General features: G+C 43.6%; 4 protein-coding genes across 6 annotated transcripts; 2 read left to right on the forward strand and 2 right to left on the reverse strand.

Moving 5' to 3' along the window:
* BCIN_07g00470 (hypothetical protein) lies at positions 1 to 1,378 on the forward strand. The gene is made up of 3 exons (XM_001555980.2): positions 1 to 282; positions 466 to 601; positions 915 to 1,378. The coding sequence occupies exons 1-3, from the start codon at positions 280 to 282 to the stop codon at positions 995 to 997; spliced, it is 222 nt and encodes a 73-aa protein (XP_001556030.1). The 5' UTR covers positions 1 to 279; the 3' UTR covers positions 998 to 1,378.
* Positions 1,379 to 1,420: 42 nt separating this feature from the next.
* BCIN_07g00480 (hypothetical protein) lies at positions 1,421 to 4,047 on the reverse strand. Of its 3 annotated transcripts, none has more exons than XM_024693782.1 (4): positions 3,864 to 4,047; positions 3,636 to 3,751; positions 1,636 to 3,569; positions 1,421 to 1,563 (listed from the first exon to the last, which is right to left on the reverse strand). In XM_024693782.1, the coding sequence occupies exons 1-3, from the start codon at positions 4,003 to 4,005 to the stop codon at positions 1,770 to 1,772; spliced, it is 2,058 nt and encodes a 685-aa protein (XP_024549569.1). In that variant the 5' UTR covers positions 4,006 to 4,047; the 3' UTR covers positions 1,421 to 1,563; positions 1,636 to 1,769. The 3 variants fall into 3 exon arrangements, with proteins under 3 accessions (XP_024549569.1, XP_024549568.1, XP_001556031.1); XM_024693781.1 differs by having other exon boundaries at positions 1,631 to 3,569; XM_001555981.2 differs by having other exon boundaries at positions 1,421 to 3,569.
* Positions 4,048 to 4,181: 134 nt separating this feature from the next.
* Positions 4,182 to 7,893, reverse strand: Bcapl5. The gene is made up of 6 exons (XM_024693783.1): positions 7,715 to 7,893; positions 7,535 to 7,653; positions 7,283 to 7,479; positions 6,851 to 7,234; positions 6,574 to 6,802; positions 4,182 to 6,526 (listed from the first exon to the last, which is right to left on the reverse strand). Coding segments are annotated over exons 1-6 (3,036 nt in total). The 5' UTR covers positions 7,717 to 7,893; the 3' UTR covers positions 4,182 to 4,421.
* Positions 7,894 to 7,926: 33 nt separating this feature from the next.
* Bcemc2 lies at positions 7,927 to 9,890 on the forward strand. The gene is made up of 4 exons (XM_024693784.1): positions 7,927 to 8,519; positions 8,570 to 8,776; positions 8,833 to 8,982; positions 9,029 to 9,890. Exons 1-4 carry the CDS (start codon positions 8,142 to 8,144, stop codon positions 9,263 to 9,265), a joined length of 972 nt encoding a protein of 323 aa, XP_024549571.1. The 5' UTR covers positions 7,927 to 8,141; the 3' UTR covers positions 9,266 to 9,890.
* The last annotated feature ends 219 nt before the right edge of the window (positions 9,891 to 10,109 follow it).

Consider the following 10,109-nt stretch of genomic DNA (forward strand, 5'->3'; position numbering starts at 1 on the left):
GGCCGCATCTCCAAGTCTAAAGAGCCGATCGGGACACATTTACGAAGCTCCCAGCCCAAGCTTTCTTCTCCATCCCAAAGTAATTTTATATTGAATAAGATTGATATATCACCCTTTATTATAAATCCTACCGAATGAATTGTTGACAGATATTTTACATCTTTGATCTTTTACCACTTCCAACCTTTACAATTCAAAAACACATAGAACAAAACTCGAGTCTACTCCTATACATCAGTTACGAGACATATTTCATCATTCGCAATCGCAAACGTCAAAATGGTATGTACTTCCACTTTTCCCCTCGTATGGATTTTTTGGGGACACTTTGTTTTTCCAAATGATCATTCGGTTTATAACTCTTCTCTGCTTGTCCCAATTCGCATTTAATACCTCTTGGAAAGACCCCAATCTCTATCCCGGATCCTTAAACTCTTAAACCCTCAAACTGATCCTCTTCCCTAGGTTCAAACACCCACCCAACGCAAAGCCAATCTCAAGTTCGCTGCCGTCAATGAGAACAAGCAAGGAAAATCAGAAGCTCAATTGCACAAGAAGGAGTTGAAGAAACAGAAGAGCCCTATTAGTAAGGGTTGGCTATGTAGGTTTTGATTTCTCATTGTCTTTTCTTCATGGAAGGGAATAGGGAAAAGGAATTGGGACCTGCGGAGGAGAGGCGGGAAGCTTGAAGGTCTGGAAAGAGGGGCGAATTAAGAAGAAGTTCGATTGGCGTGGGAAAGGGGCGTTTCTCAATCGCTCATCGAATGCCTTTTCTTTTCATAAAAAGATGTGGATAGAAGCAGAAGTTCCATGGACAGATAAGAATAAGTCACAGCCTAGCGGAATGTGCTTCATGAAGGAATTCCGAGGGATCTCACTATGCGCGAGACTCAAGCTAACAACCCAATCAATAGACCTTTTCGCATTCATCCTCATTGGCGGATTATTTGTCGATCTCCTTTTCCGCGTAGTCTCCTATTTCAGCGGCGGCAAATAAGCGCATTACATTCTATCTTATTCAATTCATCTATTCGAGTCTCGCGACCATATATGCCAACTAAAAACGGAGGAACTGTGGATTTTCATTGTATACAACTCAGATCATGTCGCGTGGACGGAAGCTCACGAGCTATCAGTATTCTAGGGGTTGGACTTAGTCTGCAATTGAGAAACGCAATTGCGAGATTTGTGGATGGGAGTTTTATTTGGGTCTCGTTTTGTTATTCCATTTTTTGTATCCGTTAAAATTAACCGGATTTCGATGGTCAAGGGGGTTTCATATGGGATCAATATCAATGAATGATTGATTTAGCGCTCCATAATTCTCTGTCATGTCAATTGAACAAATTTCAAGTTCGGAAATATTCCCCGGGAACGAAAGTGCGATATGTTTTAAGTACCTCGACATCTTCCATTTCCATGTAAATATTGGCTGGTGGATCGAAAGCCAATAATTCCGATGGGACTAAGAATATGCATACCTGCTTGATGTTCGTGTACGGTTGTTGCTTTACAGATCCCAGCTGTATCTTACATTAAGATATATTTATCTTTCATTTGGCTCTACCTATCTAGTCATTACTTCGCTCAATCTAGAAGTCAAGGAGGTATGGGATGGGGAGAGATGAACCTAACTTTTAGAACTCCCATAACCCCAAAACAAGATATAAGAGAAACAGTAGATCCATGGATATTAAGATTTTACACATCACCCAAGCGAAACAGATTACCCGCTCCCGTCTTACTCATTTATCCACTTGAATATAACCCTATGCGCCCAAACCTCTCCTCTTCCCACCTCCATCATGTTTCATCTTCATTCCATAATCATACTGTCTCTCCAACTCACTCTGCACTTTCTGGATATCTCCCTTGCCCTTCGCCTCCACCCCCTTTCCACTGACAGCACCGCCCTTTCCAGCCCCGAGTAACCTCAGAAACTTGCTTTTCCTTTGAGCATCCCCATCAAGCGCATCTGCATTCCACTGAGCCGCTACTTCTTTCTCAACTTTTGGTTTCTCAGACTCTTCAGTGAGCTTGGACTTCTTCTTTTTTGACGACTCCTTTTCCTCCTTGGAGCGCTTGCGTTTTTTGCTTTCCTCTGCTACTGGTTCTGGTTGAGGAGTTTCCTCTTTGACAACGACGGGGGTGGATTTAGCCGCCTTTTCGGCCTTCTTGCGTGCTTTCTTCTCTTCTTTGGTTTCCTCTACTGGTTGTGAGACTGCGGCCGGTGTGGGTTCATCGACAACAACTTTTGCGGCCTTTTCTGCCTTCTTGCGAGCTTTCCTCTCTTCTTTACTTTCCTCCACTGCTTCGGAAGTTTCTTTCTCGGCCTTTTCAGCCTTCTTACGGGACTTCTTCTGTTCTTTCGTTTCCTCGGCTTGGTTTAATGCCATTTCCAGACTACTTAGTAAATCGACACCTCCCTCATCCTTGTCCTCCTTGACGTTTTCTGTCTCAGGCGCATCTCCATTCTCATCAGCTTTCTTAGCCCTCTCAGCTCTCATTAATTCCTTCCTCGCTTTTCTATTTTGCTTTCCCTTCAAATTCACGACTCCCAGTTTTGCCTCTTCTTCCTTCTTTGCCCTTTTTTCGGCTTTCTTTTCGGCCTTGCGCTTTATACGGGCTTCTTTTAATGCTGCTTTTTGTTCTTCGGTCATTACTTTTGGCTCTTTCTCAAATACACCCATTACTTTCTCCTGTTTTCGTGCATCTTTCTTGACGCGCTGTATTTCTCTTTTGACAATTGCGTTTAATTGGCTCTCATCTAGGTTGAATTTGGGCTTCTGTTTCTTCTCTTCTCGTTTCTTGGCCTTGGTCTCCTCAGGATCTTCTTCGTTATCGCTCTCGGAATCGGAACCAGAATCGGAATCAGAATCACTATTCGATTCATCTTCAGAATCAGAAGATTCTTCATCATCCTCGTCATCATCGTTGTCGCCCAAAATCTCGTTTTTTGCTGCAATGGGATCGAAAGCAACACCCATTTTCTGTGCGTTTCTTCTCTTCGCTTTCATTAATCTCCTAAATCTAGCTTCTTCTCTTTGTCTTCTTCTAAGATCTCTCTTTGCATTTCCAGCTTCTCTCTTAGCCATTGCAATCCTCTGCTCGATTTGTCCATCCGAAATATCCCATAATGCTAACCAATTCTCTTCTCCTTTTGGTAAAGCGACTCCCTCGGGAATAATCGGTTTTGGTGGAACAGGTTTTGGTTCGGACATTTTCTTCTTCTTGAGTGCTGTCTTCGAAATGTGTGATTTATTCTCTCCGTCGAGGAGAAGAAGTCGTTCCGGATTGATACCTTCTGGCACAGCAGTATTTTCATTTTGGGCCGACTGCTTCCCTTCGGCTAGTTCTTGTTTCTTCTCCAAACTCTTCTTGCTCTTCACAGTTCCATCCTCCAATGTTACTACCTCTCCAACATTAAAGGAAACACCACTAGGATCATGGATCGCGGCCAATTTCTGGGCTTGGTTGACAGCATTCAGGCGAATCTTATAACGTTCGATATCGATTGCGTGAAGACGATTCCTCTCCTTGTTCTTGTTGTATTTTTCTGGGTTACGAGTCTAGAGGCCCAAATTTAATAAGTCTTTTCCATCCTACCAACCAACATCAGAAAATCGAAGACTTACAGCTCGTCTAGTCATGATACCATTCAATTTTCTAGCCTTCTTTGCATCGGACTTGGCCTTCTTCTTCTCTTTCTTCGCCGTATTTCGTATATCGCGCGCGATTTGTGCTCGCTCCTCTATATTGCCAGTTCATTAGAATTATCTATCCCAATCCAAACGAATCAGAAGCTCAATGATTCTATGACCGGGCCATATCCATTAGGATATGCAAAGAACAAATGAACCTACCTTTAGTAGCTCCAATTACCTTCGGCTTTCCAGCGGAAAGAGACTTAGCTCTATAACCCGCATCGCGCTTTTTCATAGGTTGATCGAACTCGTGAGTCTTATCCACCCCCCCGAGAGGAATGTAATTTGCTGAGGTTGCCATATTGTCTATGTGCAAAAGAATTACACTCGGAGAAATTTTGGCAGGAGAGTTTTGAATTTTGAAATGCGATTGGGATTTTTTTTGCTCAGTATTGGTCCAAGCTCTGAACTCCGATAAGGATAAGGATCTTAGTCACGTGCACCACCCCCCTTTCCTACAGATTAGATGCGCGAACCTGGATCAATGGGGGATTTCAATTGGCAAGAGTATAATCAAAGCAAGGAGTATTTGCATACTTCCAAGTCAATTGAGATAGAAACAACCGAATACTTTGTACATATGCATTCACACGGATAACCTACAGAACTACATTTTGATCAAAACTTAAAAAGTTTTTAGCCCATGAACACCTTTATGGTATTTGTTGCACGCTCCATACGCCATTGAATGCTTCCTAAACGCTATGCATATTACACCTATTCCATGATCTCTTCTTCCACCTTTGGTTTCTTCTTTTTCTTCTTTGGCTTCACAACATCTGTAGTCGTTGGAGCCATGGAGATCTCGCCTTCTCCTTCGTCAACCACAGCTTTCTTGGCCTTTTTCTTTTTCTTAATCACTGTCGCTACTTCTTCGCCTTCTAGTGGTTTGGCCTTCTTCTTCGTCTTCTTTTTCACCACTGTTCCTTCTGGTGGAACATCTTGTGCAGCGTGGATTCTCTCATTCGCCCGCTGCATCTCCAATCGAAGTCTTTCTACTTCTTTCATGGCCTTTACCATCTCAGCATCCTCTTTCTGCTGCCTTTCGAAGTCAATCCCGCTAGTATTGTCACCCTCAAGGGAAAATTGGCCGATATGGCTCGAGTCTACTTGCAAAAGGGATTGTTTCCCTTTTGCCATTCGCGCCTTCATGGGTCCATCAGTACTGTTCTCAGAATCGTTTGCAGGCGTAGAAGTTCCACTCATGTTCAAAGTCTCATCGGCAGCCACTTGTATTCGTTGACGAGGCTTTTTTGAGGGCTTTTTAGTGTTTGTTGTGTTTAGATTCGTCTTTCCTAGGTCTAGCTGCATAATTGGTATGGCATCGATGTCTAAATCTGGCCCATTGTTGCTTTGAATAATGTTATGAAGAGGCGTCGAAGTACCAGAGATACTGCCATCATTTAGTGCGATATAAAAGGGGTCGTCTTTGTTTCTTTCAAGTCTTTCCGCTTTCCGTCGCGCAACAATATCTGGATCTAGGTATGACTCTTCGCTGCCTTGTTGATAGGACTGAGCAGGTTGGTCGGGACTTCCGCCAAGACGATTAATAGCAGGCTCATTTGATGACATTGAAGTAGGCTCTGGTTTCTGATGATAATAGACTTCGAATTCGTCGTTTTCGGGCTCATCAAAGGATATCGTGTCTACATTGCGCAATAGGTTGTGCAAATTTGGATTAATTGGCTGATCAAGGTCCAAATTAGATGGCAAGGGAACATTTTTCTGCGCACTCGCTGCAACAGAGTTTAATTCTTGGCCCCTGAATAGAGAAGGGAGTGCTTGTGTAAGTAGAAGCGGTGCATCTTGCTGAACCGAGTCCGAGGACGGCTCTTGACCATTTGTTGCTTCCGCTGCTAACTTTAACAGCTCTGAAAACTCAACCGCCCTCTCCTGTACCTCCAAATCGGGGTGCATTGCTAGGGGTTCAATGGCATTTATAATACGTGCCATTAAAAGTGACATCATTGTCTTTCGTTCAACTGTCCATAATGAACGCTCGTCATCAGCTATGATCGCAAAAACCTTTGGCAGTGCTTGGAGGTATACAATGAGACTCTCAGCAGACGTAGAAACCTTGGCAATATGCAGTAAGGCTGCCATTGTATTTTCTGGGGACTCCAGATAAGAAGCATACTCTCCAATCATCCATGATATCGGACGAAGCGCTCCATTTCCGGAGCTAACTTGACTCGACGTATCGTTAAAAGCTAGTATCAGTATTGAGTCGGCGGCTCTGGCCGCTTGAGATCGGACTGCTTTTACCTTGACGGCGACATTTCGCAATTCATCTCCGATTTTTTCAGAAATATCGTCATCTGAGGATTCATCCATTTCTTGGTTTGAGGTCGCATTTGTGATAGGAGCGTTTCTGACGAGTTGAATTAAAATGTCGATATACCAGTCAAAATCGACGAGATTAGCATAATTGTTTATCGAGCACATTTGGAGTATTCTGGTGATGACATCCACCTTGTAGTCATCAGGCAATAACAGATCTTGTGATGACCCTCTATCAGACTTGATCGCAACTTCCGGGGCCTCATCGTCTGAATCTGCTTCGGGCTCAATGTGCCCAGCTGGTCGAGGATTTGAACTATTTGCAGGCACTGAGGGGGAACTCCGAAGTTGTCTCATCAATCTCCCAACAATCGACATCAGATTGTCGCTGCTGACCATACCTACAACCAAGTCTAATGCGCGTAAGCGAATTGAGATATCAGGGCTATCGATACAGTCCATTATTACATCTTCTTGTTGGGCGACAAGAAACGAGTGAGTAACAACAATCTTGTTGAAAGCGAGTAGAGCGACATATTTTACTTTGAATTTTTAGCATCGGTCTCTTGCTCAGGAACTCAATACTTACGATTAGGATCTCCTTCAACCATAATCATGCCACGCAACTTGCTCACACAAAGAGATGCTATTTCTTCCCCGCCTGCGGATTCCTCACTGCTTCCTAGAATTCCGCCTAATATAATGCCATTTATGCATTCATATAGCAGTGACATTGCTGGAGTGGTTCGTATGATAGATGTAAGTGGTGGTAAAAGTTTTTTGACCAATCTTGGCTCAAGGGGAGTCAAGGTAGCGAACTAGACGTATGTCAATATACAGTTTCTGATACGAAATCTAGAACTGACCAATTTAATGAGTTTGATGGCCATCCAATTATTTCCACTATCAACAAGGAGCTCGAATAACCTCGGAGCGAGGGGTAAAAAGTCTTGAGGTCTCCGCCATCCCAATTCGCAAACCACATTGACAATTGCAGCTGTAACACTTGGATCTTCGCCCTCATCCATTAACCGCTCTTTTATTTTTGGCCATGCCGGACGTAATGTTTCTGGGTAGACTAAAGCCAGTCTATAAAGTGTAACAATGGTTTTCTTGCGAATCGTTGGATGGGAATGTGTCATTCGAGGTAATAAGTCTGAGAGAACCGATAGTGCAAGTGAAGGAGTAATGACATGCGGTAACGTTATGATTGGTAGAGACATTGTCGTCGGTGTCGCGGAACTCAAATCCTGTATATGCCTCAGTAGAATACTTAAGAATCATATGGGATTTCGTACCTTCTTCAAGAGATTTGTAGCCAGCATTAGAACTTCAGTATCCGGTCGGAAGCTCTGCACAGCGCCCAAATATCCGACTCGCTTCTGCAGGTATTTTGGCGAGGACATGACTTCGAGAACATGAAAGGAAGCCCATGACATATCATGTCCAAACATTTCCAGGTAAACCAGTTTCAGCAAGGCAGTAGCCTTGAGGTCTGCGTTGTATCTGTCAGCTAAGATGCACCCCCTCCTTCTGCCATAGATTCTAACCCATGTCGGACCCTTTGATTTCCGCACGACATTCTTTCAAGCTATTTTGAATGTATTCCTTCTCGTTGCCTTTGTGGTTTCGCAGACCTCGAATGAGGTCATACAAGGACTTTTCGAACCTGCTAAAGCTTTAGTACATTATCCTGGATGAAAGTACGGTCATTCCCAGCAAGGGCGTACATCTTTAACGGCTTATATCTGTATTGAGTGGTCCTCCATTAAGAAATTGGTTATGGGAACGTTGGATGTCCAGTAGATACGACGCGCATGACTTGAGGCTTCCTGGAATTTGGTGGAGTCAGGAAATAGATATAATTATTCCAATGTTGTAAACGACCCAAGTTACGAGTGTCCATCCCATACCCATCCCCCCACTAGCTTTACACCGCCCGCATCGATAAAGATATTAAGGCATTAACATATAAGGCATAAACTTTGAGAATCGTCAAAACATCCGTGAGAGCTAAACTTTATGTGGAGAGCTTCACAATCACAAGCTGTCCCTACTTTACTCGAGCTTCCAACCCCGGATTTTCATCTTGCACTCTTCTTCTTCTTCTTTTTCCTCCACAAAAGCCACATCTAGAACACCCGAAATACTACAAGCATGTCCTCTGCACTCCTACACCCACCTGCACATCTCCCGCCAGCACTGGCCTTACAAAACTCTCAACAAGCTCCCTCTATATTGCGGAACACTCCCTCATCGATATCATCGTGGTCCTTAAGCTCGCTTTGGACAGCTGCGGAATCACCAGAATTATGGACCACTTACGAAAATCTGTTAATGTCATGCTTGCGGACTGGTGATGAGAAATCTGCGCAGCTATGCATCAAGCGACTCCAAGAAAGGTTCGGGGTTGAAAATGAGCGGATTATGGCAATGAGAGGATTACTTTGTGAAGTTAATGCAGAGGACAATGCAGCACTACAAAAAGTACTGGACGGATACGAACAAAACTTGTCAGACAATCCAAATAACATGGTAAGCTTACTTGAACGTGTTTCCATACAAATATTTACTGAGCCGTGCAGCCTATCTTGAAACGTCGAATTTCGGTTCTTAGGTCACTTGGAAAAACCTCAGAGGCAATTGCCGCACTCAATGAGCTGTTGGATTTATCCCCCACGGATGCAGAATCCTGGGCAGAGTTGGCGGATCTTTATGCTTCGCAGGGCATGTATCCACAGGCAATTTTCACATTGGAAGAGGTCCTACTCATCACACCTAATGCATGGAATGTAGGCTGCCTAGTATCTTTTTTGGAAGCCGTAAATGTGCTAATAACTGAATTCAGATGCATGCCCGACTTGGAGAAATTCTATACATTGCCGCGGGTGTGAATGATTCGAATTCGGACCGGTACCTTGCAGACTCTATGCGAAGATTCTGTAGAAGTATCGAATTATGTGATGACTATCTACGCGGATACTATGGCTTGAAACTGGTAGGCTTAGCCCATATTTTGAAAAATCACTTCTAACACACCACAGGCTAGTAGTCAACTTCTCCGCAAGCCCCCAACAAGTCGAAACAGCAAACCAGATAATAGTCTACCCTTTCCAGGCACAAACACAATCGAGAAGCTGAATGAGACTGCTACGTCTAAGTTATCGGAGATCGTCCGACGAAGTGCTGCTAGAGAACCCGGCTGGGAGGGTTATGACGAAGCTTCCCTCATCGCCGCTCGTGAATTGTTGAATAGAGATTCGGGTTCTATTACTCGTTGATATTCATAGAAATTAATCAGTTCTCAGAATGTGGAACATGCAAGGCACATCATCTTGTCCCTGGAGACACAAGATCCACATTTTGGAACAAGAATTCCCATCATTATTTTCAACGTCGGATATATGCACTCGCACAGTCAAAAGTGCAAGGTTCGATATGGTTTTTCAACTCGAAAATTTCTTCCATCTATAAATTACGGTTACGACTTGCATGAGAATGTTACTGTTCAAACCCGTCGTTTCAAATGTCATGGGCTAGAATTGGACAATCGAAAGGTAGGTTATAAGCCCCTCCCGAGGTCGTGGCACCAGTAAGGAGCGCATTCATGGATTTCGGTGCCCAATCATTGAATTGGCGATTAGCTTTGCCACATTGGGCAAGAGGCTCGGAATTCTTGGGCATCTTTAGGCTGTTAAAAAAGGCGGTGACGAGGTTTTTTTAGGCGGCTCTAATTATTTGAACCTATCCGAACCTGAAAGAAACAATTGAAGGATGAGTCTTTTAGAATCGTGACAGCGCACGGGTTTAGAAGGCCTGGTATATGTAGATAGAGTCAGCCTTGAAGGTGGTCGATTACAGCTGACACCGCAATGATTCCCTGATTTCCTTCCCGAATACTACACAAGTTGTATCTATACATAAAAGTCTTCCATTGTCCAATCTGCTGTGCAACATCGTGGACCCTGGTTGTATATTTCAATATTCAAATATGCGGAAACATCATCAATTTAATCACAAGACCAACTACACCAAGAGGAAAGGCTGAAGGAGCCAACCACACAAGCCTGAAGTTCCAGAATCATAAAACCAAAAAAACCCCGAAGTGAGAATTTTCCCTTTTGG

The sequence above is a fragment of the Botrytis cinerea genome, chromosome 7 (genome assembly GCF_000143535.2).
Source record: "Botrytis cinerea B05.10 chromosome 7, complete sequence".
NCBI classification, from domain to species: Eukaryota; Fungi; Ascomycota; class Leotiomycetes; order Helotiales; family Sclerotiniaceae; genus Botrytis; species Botrytis cinerea.